The 14,852-nt window shown below is 38.4% G+C and overlaps 2 protein-coding genes across 3 annotated transcripts; one reads left to right on the forward strand and one right to left on the reverse strand.

The window, feature by feature from the left end:
* Positions 1-1,328: 1,328 nt before the first annotated feature.
* Positions 1,329-5,625, reverse strand: LOC111200491 (RING-H2 finger protein ATL73). 2 transcript variants are annotated; one of them, XM_022691696.2, is made up of 4 exons: positions 5,494-5,625; positions 5,227-5,286; positions 4,943-5,002; positions 1,329-4,627 (listed from the first exon to the last, which is right to left on the reverse strand). In XM_022691696.2, exon 4 carries the CDS (start codon positions 3,531-3,533, stop codon positions 1,743-1,745), a length of 1,791 nt encoding a protein of 596 aa, XP_022547417.2. In that variant the 5' UTR covers positions 3,534-4,627; positions 4,943-5,002; positions 5,227-5,286; positions 5,494-5,625; the 3' UTR covers positions 1,329-1,742. The 2 variants fall into 2 exon arrangements, with proteins under 2 accessions (XP_022547417.2, XP_048595571.1); XM_048739614.1 differs by having other exon boundaries at positions 5,494-5,619.
* A 4,018-nt stretch (positions 5,626-9,643) lies between these two features.
* Positions 9,644-14,747, forward strand: LOC106366381 (AT-rich interactive domain-containing protein 3-like). The gene is made up of 13 exons (XM_013805982.3): positions 9,644-9,801; positions 10,487-12,607; positions 12,689-12,728; positions 12,846-12,898; positions 13,009-13,054; positions 13,207-13,299; positions 13,405-13,515; positions 13,600-13,654; positions 13,749-13,821; positions 13,908-13,974; positions 14,051-14,101; positions 14,197-14,289; positions 14,373-14,747. Exons 2-13 carry the CDS (start codon positions 10,500-10,502, stop codon positions 14,472-14,474), a joined length of 2,892 nt encoding a protein of 963 aa, XP_013661436.2. The 5' UTR covers positions 9,644-9,801; positions 10,487-10,499; the 3' UTR covers positions 14,475-14,747.
* The last annotated feature ends 105 nt before the right edge of the window (positions 14,748-14,852 follow it).

The following is a 14,852-nucleotide window of genomic DNA, read 5'->3' on the forward strand; positions in this document are numbered from 1 at the left end:
CCATTGACAAGCTCTCCAGCCAACACCGTGTTCTCCATAATCAATCTGTCTTTCACAAAAGCCGTTTGATTAGGAAGAATCAGCGCAGGCAAAATAGGTTTGATTTTTCTCACTAGCAATTTTGCAATGACTTTATAGAGAGTGTTTAGACAACTTATTGGACGGTAATCTGTGACAGAGGAGGCTCCCGGGCGTTTTGGGACAAGCGCAAGGATGGTTGAGTTGGCAGAGGCAGGAAGAAAAGATTGCTGGAAGAAATGAGTGATCGCAGTAAGCACTTCCACTCCAAGGAAACTCCAGGAAGATTTGTAAAAAGCCGATGTAAATCCATCAGGACCTGGAGACTTGTTCGGGTTTAGCTTAAACAATATCTTCTGGATCTCCACAGCCGAGGGTATGGTGATCATTGCAGATACTTGCAACTCAGTTGGGCAGAACTCTATTAGTTGAGCAAACCATTGAGGAGGAGATTGATGGCTTGGCGATGATAAGGAGTCTGGTCCAAGGAGGTTTTGGAAGTGAGAGATGGCGTGTAAACTCATCAAGTAGGGGTCAGTCAGCAGGACGCCAGAGGAGAGCATGAATGATCTGATGGTGTTGTAGCTCGTTCTCGTCTGGAAAATCCGAAAGAAGTAAGCTGTGTTCTGATCTCCTTCATGTAACCAATTTACTCTTGATTTTTGTCTGAAGTAACATTCCTCAATTTGCCTTAGGAAGAGCCATTTTTGATTGAGCTGTCGTTCTTCTTCAAACAGGTGAGTGGAAGGATGTTGCAGTGCCTGTACCTGCACAACTTTTAACAAACTGTTAGCTTCGAAAACCCTCTCCTGAATGTTTGAAAAGTTCTCTCTATTTATCTGTTTTAACACTCCTTTAACACTTTTTTGCTTCCAACAGAGATTTGTAAGGGTAAAAGCCATGCTTCCGGCCTGATTCCATGCCTCAAAAACCAACTGGTGAAAGAGCGGATGTTTGGTGAGGTAGTTAAAGAACCTGAAAGGTTTGGTTCCGGCTAGTGGTAGGGGGTGAGCTAGGTCTAGGAGACAGGGGCAGTGATCAGACATTTCAGGTGGGTGAAAGGTTGCTATGCTGTTGGGAAAGAGAGAGATAGCTTGTGAGTTAACGAGTAGGCGATCAAGTTTCTTTGCTATTGGGCTTTCAGGTTGATGGTTGGTCCAAGTAAAAAGGGGGCCTTGAAAACGAAGATCAAACATCCCCATTTGGTGAAGTGTGTCTCTGAACTCTGCCATCTGAGGGGTAGTGGAGTGAACTACAGAGAGGGAGTGTTCAGAGTGGTGGGTGATCTCGTTAAAATCACCACCGAGTATCCAGGGAATGTTTGAGAGGTTTAGCATTTGGTATAGTTGGAGAAGCTCCACCCATAAGCCAGTCCTTTCAACTCTTTCATTTGAAGCATAGATCGATGTGTAAATGAAAGGAGCGATATAAGGGAAACGGACTTCACATGTAACCTGCTGCCTCGATTGGTTCAAAATGGTGACTTTTACAGGGTCCTTCCAGACAACAATGATTCTTCCATCTTCATCAGAGGAGTGGTTTGAAAAGTAATTCCAACCACGACAAAGGGTAGACATAAGAGGGGCTAGATTCTGTTCCTTTATATGGGTTTCTAAAATAGTACCAAAAAGAGGCTGGTGGGACTTTAGCCAATCACAAAAAGGGGCATGCTTGTCCGTGTCATTTAGACCCCGAACATTCCAAAAAAATAGTTTTGTACACATCTAAGAGGTGGGGGGAAACTCTCCTTTAGAAAAGGAAGAGTCAGAAGCCAAAATAGAGAAATGGTTAGGGTCAAAAGAGGAAGAGGAAGAGGAGGGCAGGGTTAAAAAAAGAGAGGAATTAGGTGGTGGTTCACTGGTTTGGATGGGGTTAGGTGGGACATGGGATTGCAAAAGGGAGGAATTAGGTGGTGATAAGGAAGGGTCAGAGCGAGAACGCTTTAGAGACAGCCTTAGGCGTGGGTTGGGGGGACTTTGAAGGGAGGAAAAATCAGGGAGAACAGGCAAGGAAAGATGTTTGAAGGATTGAGGAGAGGGTGATTTTGAAGATACAGGTGGAGGGACGGTACTTGAAGGGGGAGAAATAGTCACTGGGGGAGAAAAAGAAACGGTTGAGGCTGAAGGGGTTGAGATGGAAGTAGGGCCAGGCTTAGGGGTGGGTTGCTTAGGGACATATTTTGGAGGAAGATTGCGGTTTGAGGGGGCTTTTTTGGCAGAGCGATCAGGTGGCGGAGGGGGCTGAGCGAATGGAAGCAGGAGGCAATTCTTTGCAATATGTCCTAACTCTTTGCAATGAGAGCAGGAAGGAGGGAGCCAGGGGTAGGAGACTAGCACTTCCACAACTTCGCCAGATTCTCGAGTAAACTCAACCACATCAGGAGCAGGCTTTGTCAAGTCAAGCTCCACTTTGACATGAGAGAGGGTAAGACTAACCAGGTTTTTAGTAAAGTCATCTGTTTCTTTTGGCTCTCCCACTAATCCAGCAACTAAGCTTAAACCTTGTTGATGGCGCAAGTCAAGAGGGACGCCTGTTAAGTGAGCCCAAAGCTGGATTGATTTTGGCGATGGAGATTGAGATGTATGAACGGATGTCCACTGGATCGTATAGAACATTGAATCACCTACATACCAGTATCCTTTCTCCAGAATCTTCTGTTTGAGGTAGTCACTTTGAATCCTCACTAAAACTGTTCTTTGAGCAGGGTTGTTGTGAATCTCCAGCTTTCTCCCTTTGCCCCACATGTGATTTAGAACGCTTTGTATTTGACTGTAGGGAGGAGGCCTGCCGTTGAAACAACAGACAATAAAGTCCTTATGGAGATCAGCACCTTTCTGGAAAACAGCATCAGGGATAAGAACTGAGGGCCTTCCTGAAGCTGATAGGGTAACTGGAGCCAGGCGCGACAGGGTTTTGTCTTCAAATCGTCGAATCCTTTCAACGAGAGAAGGCTTTGGTGGAGTGGGTTGGGTTTTGCTCCCCTGTGCAAGAGGAGGGGAATCAAGAATTGGGGCAGACGGTGGTTCAGTTTGTTTTTCTGGAAAGGAAGGGAAAGGTGAGTTTGAATCACCAGTATTTGGGTTAGAAGGAAGGTTTGAGGCGTTGTTTGTATGGAGGGGGGAGCTAGACCTAGGGGGAAGGGTAGTAAAGTTTTCAGTTGAAGGGTTTGAATCAGCAGTAGTTACAGATCTGGGAAGGTCAGATCTAGTTTCAGAAACAGAGGAAGGATCCACACAATCCATCTCTGTATCAGTGGGTGAAGATAGCCGATTGGCAGTTGAAGGGGAGGTGATAGAACGAGCCTTAGTATTGGAGGAAGGGGAGGCTAAGGCACGAGCAGTTGGGTTGTTTGGTGAAAGAGGAGGGTAATGAGTGAGAGAGAGGCGAGGGGAGGCACTGGCAGGGTCAGGAGGGTCGGGTGGGCGAGGGGGGATTAGGCTAGGCTCTTCACCGGCGGCGAGAGTCGACGGAAACAGGGCGGAAGCACAGTGGGCAGAAGCCCATGGATTTGACATTGGGAAGCGGGTCAGAGAGAGAGTTGACCTTTAAACATAATCTAACAATTCAGGATCTTCTACCTATGAGATATCACACAATAGGTATAATCATTCCATACACTAACAGCACGAGATCAATATAAATAGATATGATATTGGTTTACCCCATCTAAAGAACCATTCATAATCTTTGACGCCTTTTCACTAACAATTCCTTTTGCTATGGTATCAAGCAGCTAGCATGAATTTTGTTACCACATCAAACTTAACTATAAACTCCACAATCTTTCTTGATCAGTCTCACTAATGTGCAAATAAAATACTACATTCGTTCCCAAAAGTAAGATTTTATATAGATTTCAGACTTATTAAAAATATAATAAATGTTTACAGTTTAATTTATTATTTATTTTTCTATATACTTTCTAATTACTCTCCACCAATTAAATCTAATCAATCCAAATATTTGTGATTAATGTTTTTCATAAATATACAAAAATATCTTAAAAATATATAAAATCTATCTTTGTGAAACAAGAAGAAAATCTTACTTTTGAAAATGGAGAGAGTATATTTTGCAATCAACTAATTATTTGATCGATAAGAGGAAACAAAATGGTTTTAAAATCTTTCTTCTGTAGTTCTAAATGAGGTCATGTTGAGTGAAGAAGATGATGAATAAAGAATAATACATTAATAACAGCTTTACAAGTCTAGCAAACTACTTCTTCTAAAACCAAAACAACACTATCCAAGACCCAATCATCTCTTCCACAATAATCCTTGTTGTGCATCTTACTCCGTCAACCTAACACTAGCTCGACATGTTGGGCATGTATCAGCTCTGAGGAACCAAGTGTCCACACACTTCCTATGGAACACGTGTCCGCAACCGGGAAGTCTCCGACACCATCGTCCCTTTCTGAATCCATCAAGGCAAACAACGCATTCGCTTCCGTCTGGTCTGGCTGGTTTGGAAGTTTTGAATTGGGGAAGCTTCTGCACGAGTGTGGAAGATAATCCACCAGAGGGTTCATCTTGGGGATCATCTGGGGGATCATCTTGGGGATCAAGGAAACTAACGTTGGAAATTGATCTTATAATGCTTAATACTGAGAAAGAAAGAGACAAATATGGTGAAGAGAAGATGATGAGAGCATGCATCAAAAATACACAAGAATTACATGAACAAGAAAAAAAATACACAGGAATTACATGAACAAGAAAGAAAAAAAGGAGAAGGAAATTCAAAGGTTTGTGTGTAAGACAACAAGTCACTGGGTCAGAAATTATTAACCTCAGATCATATGGGTTGTGTGATATGTAATAGTAGATTAGGGTTGGTAGTATAAATATGTAAGCATATCGTAAGGAAAAGGATAATAGAGTGAAAATTAATCCGAAAGTGTATGAGGAAGATAATCCACCTGAGGGTTCATCTTGGGGATTTGGTAGACTACTGTTGAATATTGATCCTATGCTTAATCCTGAGAAAATAAAGAAACAAATATGGTGAAGAGAAGAAGATGAGCCTATGAAAAATACATAGGAAAACATGAAGAAGAAGAAGGTCACGTGCAAGGTCAGAAATGACTAAACCCAAAGCATATATATGGGACGTATGTGGTATCAGTATGTAATTAATTAGTAGATTACGGTTGATTGTATGGAATAAGGATTAATAAAAAAGTGTAGGAGGAAGATAATCCACCTGGGGGTTCATCTTGGGGATTAGGGAGACTACTGTCGAATATTGCTCCTATGCTTAATCCTGGGAAAAGAAAGAGACAAATATGGTGAAGAGATGAAGATGAGCCCATGACAAATACGTAGGAAACATGAATAAGAAGAAGGTCACGTGCAAGGTCAGAAATGATTAAACCCAGAGCATGTATATGGGACTTTATGTAATAAGTAGATTAGGGTTGATTGTATGGAATAAGGATTAATCAGAAAATTTAGAAGGAAGATAATCCACCTGAGGGTTCGTATAGGGGCCTGGGGAGATTACGTCGGTGAAGGAAGAGGAAAAGGAGGAGGCTAAGGGGAAGAAGAAGACCGGCAGTGACGATTACGATAAGTGTCATTGTAAACCATTTACGAATAGAAGGGCAGACTTTTCATTAGATACAAGAGATAATATATACGCACATAAGGCGTGAGAAAACCCTAAGGTGACCAAAACAACTGTAGCAACAATTAACAAATAAGAAAACATACAATACATATATTGTAAAAAAAATATTTTGGACTGCTTCCAGAATATATAAACAAAAAAATAAAATAAATAACATTTATCCTTTGTTGTAAAATAAAAAATAAAAACCCTAATAACTACTTATTTGACCTAAGTCTCGTGGGTTAGAAGTTACAGTTGGAGATAATCTGGACTGGCTGTGGATGATACATGGCCGCAACTCCGGCGTCATTGCTCCCAGAAGCTTTCACAATGAAACCCATTGTTCAAGCGCCATGGTGAGTTTTTTTAAATCGAACTTCCAGGGCATGATCTCTGTATTAGGGTTTAGCTTTTGTGTTATGTTCTATAACCGCTTTCACTATATATATCCAATATTGGAACCTACGTCTTCCCATCGTTGTAATATCTCTTGATGATTCACCGTGCATGTGCTTCTTCTTCTACTAGTTGTCGATGCAGTGTTAAGGCTAGAGAAAATCATGGATCAAAGAACAAGTGCACTAAAGGATTGTGGGATCTAAATATTCCCTCAGAGCTCTTGGAGGAGATACTATCCCGCCTCGGAGTAAAAGACAACATAAAAGCTTCCGCTGTCTGCAAGGCATGGTGTGAAGCAGCTGCTTATGTCAGAAAGTTCAACCCGCTTTTCTATGGATCAAAAGAGGGAGACTATGGTGATTGGTTTTTGTTTTAGTTTTTGGTTTTTATTTTTTTCAAAATCACTTTTTTAAATTAAGTTTTAGTTTTTAGTTTTTAGTTTTTATTTTTGTAAAAATTATTTAATTTGCCAATCACGATTTATAACAAACTAGTGTTTGACCCCGTACTACGTACGGGAAAATAGTTCTAGAAATTGTGGGTAGTAAATCTACGAAAAACTAACAGCAATAATAAGCTAAACTACCTCTATTTACCATATTACCTTTAATCTCGTCACACACAACATCACAATATGCCATCTTCACGTTTATTAATGGCAAGGTCAGTTAGTTTTACTTTGTCATATATCTATGATAAACTGAAAAGTTCACCCAACTTAATAACATTAAAAAAATTAACAATGAGATTAGAACTTTCCACATAAACAAAAAGAGATGTGTTAAATATTTACCTTTAGTATTCCGTAGTCTGATTTTTAGATATATTTGTGCAGTGTTGTTGCTCATTCCTCTTCTTTTAAATAATCCATAAGAAACACTTCAAACAAAACCAAACCCTTTTTTTAACGACTAAACCAAACACAATCATACAAAAATAATAGTAGTATTACTCTGAGAAGTAGAGAAAGATAACTTTGACTGAAAAAAGAAAGCATAAAGTTATGTCGAGTCTTGATGCTACACTCAACCAAAAAAAAAAACGAAACAATTGGAGATTAAGAAAGATAACAAAAGAGGATGAAAACAGAGAAATTCGGAGAAGATAGAAAAAGAAAGAAAGTTACTTATTTGATTTTCTTCTGAGAATAATTAGTTTGAAATCATGCCATGAAAATAGGGAACATGGAATTCTTTACAGAGATAGTTATTTTATACAGTTATTTGATTTTGTAATGGATTTAAATTTTAATTATTATGTTGATGATTAATTAGTTTTTATTGAATTAAAAAAAACATTTTCCATGTGTCACAATAAGATTGGTTGAGTGACTTTTGCAAACAATAACGTGTTTTGCTTTTTGTATTTTTCATTTTTTTTTTTAAGTTTTTCCACTTGTCATGTTAGGATTGGACGTGCGACTTGCGCTTTAGTATATAAGGGATAACTTCCCTAAACTTAGAATAACTAGTTTTTCAAAATTTTAACTAATTTATGAACTTACCCAATAAGTGGCGCTTTTTACCCAGCCAAATGCGTAGCTTTCTCAGCCGCTCCTACATCAACTAGTTGCTTGGTGGTCTCCTTCAGCCAATTAGGTTACAAAGATTCTTTGTGATCGCTACTTGGTGACCTGGTGAGACCGTATGGACCATCTATAAACAAAAATACACAGAGAAGAGAATCTATCATTTCGTAATAATACTAGAAATGATAAAAATAAATTAAATATAAATTAAACTTAACTTCGCCAGTGTGAACACGTTTATACTAATCACTAAGAGCATCCGCAATAGGAATCCTTAAGAAGGAGTCCTTAGAAAAAAAATAATTAAATAATCGATGGACTCCACTAAAAATTAAGGATTCATTCCTTAAAATTCTTAGATAAGGACTCTTTCTTAGTGAATCCTTGCACTATTTGCGGATCCCGACAACATGTGGCGACCCGCGATTGGTTGATATTTATTTATTTTTTATCTAATAAAGAAAAAAAAAATAATACTAAAAAAATCAAAATACACTTTTTCTAAAGACTCCCTTTGAGTAACACTATTGCGGGTGCTCTAATAAGACTATCTCCAACAAGACATCAAATTTGGTGTGATTTTATCTCCAACAAAACATCAAATTTAACACTATCCCACCAAATTTGGTGTAATGTAAATAGTGTTATACCAATCATCACACTAAATCCTTAAAATACATATTTTAATATGTTTCATTTAAAAATATAGTTTAATTACTATCAAAGTTGTAGTTAAACATAAATATATTGTATTGTTTTTATTTTAAATTTATTTTTCACATTTGATGTAATAATATTCATCACACAAAATTTCTAAAATATATTTTAGTATGTTTCATATAATAATATAGATCAAATACTATCAAATTTGTAATTAAACATAAATAATATTATATTATTTGTATTTTTAATTTATTTTCATATAATTAAAAATTTAATTTTTATTATTTTATTCAAAATAAATTAGTAAATAACTATTATTATTTATCACTTACAAATAATAAAAATATAGAATTTTTAAAACTGAAAACATCAAATAATATATAATATTACTTTTGGTGTAAGATTTGGTGTTATTGTTAGAGATGACAAAAAAAAAATTGACACCAAAACACTAAATTTGGTGTAATTTCAACACTAAATTTTGTGTCATTGTTGGAAATGTCCTAAGTGTTGGGTTATAACATGTTGTGTTATTATAGATGAAAAATATATAATATACTTGTGTTTTATATTATTAAGGTAAATCATTTCGTAACAATAATACTATTAAAAACAATTAAAATAAATTAAATATAAATTAAACTTCACTTAACTTCGCTGATGTGAACACGTTTATACTAATAACATGTTGTGTTATTAACTTATTATAGGTGAAAAATATATAATTGTGTTTATATTTAAGGTAAATCTTATCGAAAACCCTGAAGAAATTTTTTGACCAAAATAGTCCATAAATAAAAAGATACCAAAATAAGTTTATTAAAGAACAAAAAAAAATTAAAGTACCATTTAATGATATACGTCTAATATAAATAAGTATTTTTATTTTTATTTTTAATATTGTCCAAAAGACAGTCGTATATATATTACTCACCGGTAGATTCGATGGTTGGATCTACGGAGTTGATAGGAAGCGGTGGTGATGCATTGGCCTCGTGACACGTGTACCTTCGACGGTGAGGATGGCAACACGTGTCCAAGCATCAAAAATTGGATCTGCGAGGCGGCCGAATCTACCTTCTTTAGGTTTTTAGGGTTTCTCAAGTTGGGCCGTAGGTCTAGGCCCAATTGAGGATCGGGGTTGCCCGTTTGGTTTGTTGGGCTTTAGTGTGAGTTTTTGTACTGGGTTTGGCCCGTATTATTAATCAAAATCATCCGGTTGGAAAAAAAAAATATTACTCACCTAATAGTAACACAACAGTTGTTCAAAAACAAAAGTAAGTAACACAACAATCCCGAAATTATTATTATTTAATAATATCTGAAGGTTAAATTAAGTTGTATCCATTGACACTGAAGACATTGGGCCGAGATTAGGTTAAGCCCGTGAGCCCAAAAGCTAAAAAAGGGCAAAAACCGGTTCAAATTGAAACCCTCGATTTCGCTAAAGCTTTGTTCCAATTTGTGATTCGGTGGAGGAAGGAGGACGACGAAAAGAGTGTTTTCCAGTCACTGCGAAAATTCATCAACCTTGTCGTCTCTCTCCCCCTATCTACTTCTTCCCTTTCTTCCGCGAGGTATCTTCTCGATTTGTATTCGTAATTCCCAATTTTTTATTATTTGTAACGAATCCGAAATTCGCGAGTAGAGGTTTTGTAAAATCGTATTCTTTTGTTAGAAATCTGAAATTGACTGCGTAAATAGACATTTTTTCATTTCAATTTCTTTGTTTGTTATTAACCCCTCGTCGAAATGTAGAGGCTTTATTGGCATATGTTTACTACTGTTAAAATGAAATTTGAGCATTGGTTTATAATGAAGTTTAGAGATGTGAGAAGTCAAAAAGGCAAAGGTGCAACCTTTTTGCGTTTTCTTGAAAATGGGTTCTTGCTTTGTTATGCCTTCACTTGTCTCTTTGCTTTGAGTTTTCCTCTTCGTTGACACTTGGACTATGCTATATTTCTTGTTTATATAAAAGACTGATGCTGCTGAAACGCTTCTCCATCTCTTATCTTGTAGATTTGTTGAATTTATCTCCCCTACTAAGGCCAATGATCAATAAACCCATTTTAAGATGTTCTCCTTAGCTCCAACTTGTTTGTACTTCCAACTTGTTTGTACTTCTCTAGTGTGTACCAGATTTACCTTTTCTGATTTGGGGGTATACCTAAATATATTAGCTTCAATGCAACCTGTGTTCATTTCTTTTGTTTCTATGCAATTCGTATTTGAAAAAATTCTTGTATGCGTGAATTGGTATAGGTATGCTGATATAATGGATTCGGCATTGGAGAAGATAACAGAAATGGAGAGTGAGAGAGTTGAACAGGGCACAGACAAGGAAATTGAGACTAAAGAGCAAACTCAGGATAACGTTGTGGAAACCAATAAGGAAACTGAGACTGACGAGCAAACTCAGGATACTGTTATAGAAACCAATAAGGAAGTTGTGATTGAAGAGCAAACTCAGGATACTGTTGTGGAAACCATTAAGGGAATGGAGACTGAAGAACAAAGTCAGGATACTGTTTTGGAAACCGAGGATAAGAATCCAGGAGAGACAGTCGGAGAGGAAGATCCAGTAAGCGAACATAAGGATCCTCCTTCTCCCATGATCACTGAAAAGGAGGCCGACGATGATGATGATGTACCAAAGATTGATGATGAGAAGAATACCCAATTAGAGACTAGCCCGCATCTAAGTCCTCCTTCAGTGGCTCTTGATCCTGAAGAAGGGTTAAGCAAGGCTACTGTGGAAGACAATGTTGAACGGAACATTGGGTCCAGCGAAGTAAGTTCGGGTGTCTTGAAAAGTGACACAATTCAAGACACAGATTCTGTCATGGTTGACAAAGATACTCCAGTAGTCCATGACGAAACGGCCACAGTAACTTATAGCAAACTCTCAGAGGAAAAAGGATCGCCACATCATCATGCTAATACTGTGACGGATCAGGACAAAGCTACAGAAGAGCAGGACATGGCATCTTCAGGAGAGTTGAACGTGATTACAGTCACTCCTGATACCAAACTCTTGGAGGACAAAGGATCACCCCTTCATCATGCTGATACTGTGATGGAGCAGGACAAACCTGCAGAAGAGCATGACATGGCATCCTCAGGAGACTTTAACGAGACTACGGTCACTCCGGATACCAAACTCTCGGAGGACAATGGATCACCCCTTCATCATGCTACTGTAATGGAGCAGGACAAACCTGCGGTAGAAGTAGAACATAACATGGCATCCTCAGGAGACCAAAACGAGGTTACAGTCACTCCTGATACCAAAATCTCGGAGGGAAAAGAATCGCCGCATCGTCATGCCAATTCTGTGATGGAGCAGGACAAACCTGCAGAAGAACATAACATTGCATCCTCAGAAGACCATAACGAGATTACAGTCACTCCTGATACCAAACTCTCGGAGGACAAAGGATCACCGCTTCATCATGCTGATACTGTAATGGAGCAGGACAAACCTGCAGAAGAACATAACATGATATCCTCAGAAGATCATAACGAGTCTCCAGTAACTACTGACACCAAAGATGTTGAGGAGAACAATGAAAGGCTAGACAAGGGCGAGGCTAACAATATGAACTTGGCTGACCATGTAAGTGAGCCAGTGGATCATGATGAAGGAACCACAACGGAGAATGAAAAAGAGCCAGATGTGCCTGTTTCTGAGACCGAGTCAAATCTGGAGAATAAGCCATCCGAGCCTCTCATAGAAACCTCAGTAAACGTGGAAAAAGAGCCAGACATGTCTGCCACTGAAAATTTGACAGAAAATGACCAAAACTCTGATGTGTTGGCTGCTGGAGTTTCGGGAGACAGTGACAAAGGGTTATCTTTCTTGCCGGCTACCCAGACTTCACCTAACCATAACGAAGGAGTTGCTACACTTGAGGCTGAACGTATGGAAGACATGGAAGTCGACGTCCCTGATTCTATTTTGGTTACTGATGCTAGTATTGACCCTCCAAATAACAACGATGTCAGTGCCGAGGCTCCTACTAATGCTGAAAATAAAGATTATTCTATAGTATTAGTACCTGAGGGAAGTGATGCTGATAATGAGAGTGCGTCAGTGAGACATGAACCTGGTCCTCGTGTTGCATCTTCTGATACGAAGTCTGAAGTGGGGGCAAGTGGTGGTTTGAATAATGGGGTCCATCAGATAGGTCAGCCATCACCTGGTTTGGATAGGCCCATGAGCCCAAAACGCTCTTTCCTGTTGGATGATTCGTCGGAGGGCTATGAATCTGGAACGGAGGAGGATCAAGCTGCTTTTATGAAAGAACTGGGTCACTTCTTTAGAGAGAGAAACATGGACTTCAAACCTCCAAAATTTTATGGAGAGGGACTAAACTGCCTTAAGTAAGCTTTCTCCCCCATCTTATTGTGTTTTAAGAATTTCAGTGGAAGCTGAATATTTTCATTCATTTTCTTTGGCGCAAGGTTGTGGAGAGCTGTGATTCGATTGGGCGGTTATGACAAGGTACGTCCCCACTGTCAATGCGCCTGATGAACGATATAGCATCTTTGTTGACGAGCAAATGTAGCCCCTTTGCATTGCATCCTCTTGCATGATTAATTTATGCTTTATTTTGAATAGGTTACTGGATGCAAACTATGGCGGCAAGTAGGAGAGTCTTTCAGGCCCCCAAAGTAAGAAGAATTTTGTCATTTACCATTGGCCTTGTTCTTTTCTTATTAGTTGATTTTATCTGCATATTCCCAAGAGTTTGTTCAAATTAGTTGCTCACTTGCTTGGCCAGGACATGTACAACGGTGTCATGGACTTTCCGAGGTTTCTACGAAAAGGTGAGAGATTATATGCTTCACTTCCCTCTTTAAGATAATTTAAATGATTGAACAGAGAGCAAGTGTGAATCCTCTGGAGATATATTTCCTCAATATCCATTGACATCTTGTAACGTTATGTTATATATCGTTTCTTATTTTATTTTTTTCAGGCTCTTCTTGAATATGAGCGGCATAAAGTCCACGTGGGTGAAGTACAGATACCCCTTGCTATTGAACCAGAATCAATGAATATTGATAATCAGGTAAGTTTCTTGAACATTATATTATGCGTCTGTAAGTTTTTTGTTTGATCTTCCTCTTATGATTAGTGTTTTGTGTGTTTATAACTTAAACCTGCGGTCATGCAGGCTTCTGGATCTGGTAGAGCGAGGAGAGACGCAGCAGCACGTGCTATGCAAGGTTGGCATTCACAGCGTCTTAATGGGAACGGTGAAGTTAATGATGACCCTGCATTTAAGGTCCGACAGAATCTTGTATCTTTCAACTCTACATCTTTGTTGTTGTCATTATCTTCTGAACCGCACGCTATTTTGTAACTGTAGGATAAGAATTTAGTTCTTCATCAAAAGCGCGAGAAACAGATAGGAACATCCCCTGGTATGAGTTCTGTTCGATGAAGAAATCTTTGTTTCCATTTGTATTATTGAAGCTTTGACTCAGTTTATTGCTTACATTCTCACAATATCATCAGGGTTGCTTAAACGCAAGAGGCTATCGTCTACTGAACATGTTGCAAAACATTCCATCCAAATGTCTAATCCTATGTATGGTTATTAGTTTTGTACGCTGAGTTTTTTGGGAGATGATACTTCACATTTGAATCCTGATTCCGTTTTGTTCATCTTCTTAGGTTGGATGTGACAGTTGTTGATGTTGGACCACCAGCTGACTGGGTAAAGATTAACGTACAGAGGACGGTATGTTACTTTCTTGAAAATCTGAGAAATTAGTTTTTATATTATATTAATTAGTATTCTCTTCTAATATCCGCAGCAAGATTGCTTTGAGGTGTATGCATTAGTCCCAGGACTAGTCCGTGAAGAGGTTTAGCTCTCTCACTCACACACTTGGAACAGAATCTGTGTACTTCTCTGTTTTGGTTACGTATCAACAACTTATCTTGGCAAATAATAACACAGGTCCGAGTCCAATCAGATCCGGCAGGGCGGTTGGTAATAAGTGGCGAACCGGAGAACCCTATGAATCCCTGGGGAGCTACTCCTTTCAAGAAGGTAATGCTCCTTAGGCAAATTCAACACTTATATATAGATTGTTGAGTGACATTTTTGTTAAATTTCTCTTGAATTGTATGTAGGTCGTGAGTTTACCGACAAGAATTGATCCTCATCATACATCGGCTGTGGTGACCCTGAACGGCCAGTTGTTCGTCCGTGTGCCACTCGAGCAATCTGATTAGAAACATTTTTACAGTTTAACAAAGCCTTGCAGATCCAAGAGAGAAGGGAGAAGAATGTTTAGAAGTAGTTGTGAGGATCTTTTGTCTGTATATTATCATATGATTGAGAGCATAACACAACCTGAGAACCCACTTTAGGATAACTTTAATTAGGTCATCTAGTTTATCATCTCTGTTCTCTTTGATTAAATTCTTAAAAATCAACATTTATATGTACCACAAGTTCTTTAAACATTTTCTATTAAGAAACACAAATCTACAACCTTTTTAGTATTTGTGTTCTCATTTACATTTGGTCTCACGTCTTTGTGTTTGTGTAGTCTCCATAAGAAAGCCTTGATCATGTTTGGTCTTCTACTTGCTAAAATGTTAACGAGT

This window comes from Brassica napus, chromosome A9, assembly GCF_020379485.1.
Source record: "Brassica napus cultivar Da-Ae chromosome A9, Da-Ae, whole genome shotgun sequence".
NCBI lineage: Eukaryota > Viridiplantae > Streptophyta > Magnoliopsida > Brassicales > Brassicaceae > Brassica > Brassica napus.

Coding starts and splice junctions, on each gene's coding strand:
- LOC106366381 (XM_013805982.3), top strand. CDS start 10,500: ATGGATTCGGCATTGGAGAAGATAACAGAAATGGAGAGTGAGAGAGTT. Junction 13,055..13,206: donor TCCGAGGTTTCTACGAAAAG/GTGAGAGATTAT, acceptor TATTTTTTTCAG/GCTCTTCTTGAATATGAGCG. Junction 13,516..13,599: donor ATGATGACCCTGCATTTAAG/GTCCGACAGAAT, acceptor TTGTAACTGTAG/GATAAGAATTTAGTTCTTCA.
- LOC111200491 (XM_022691696.2), bottom strand. CDS start 3,533: ATGTCAAATCCATGGGCTTCTGCCCACTGTGCTTCCGCCCTGTTTCCG.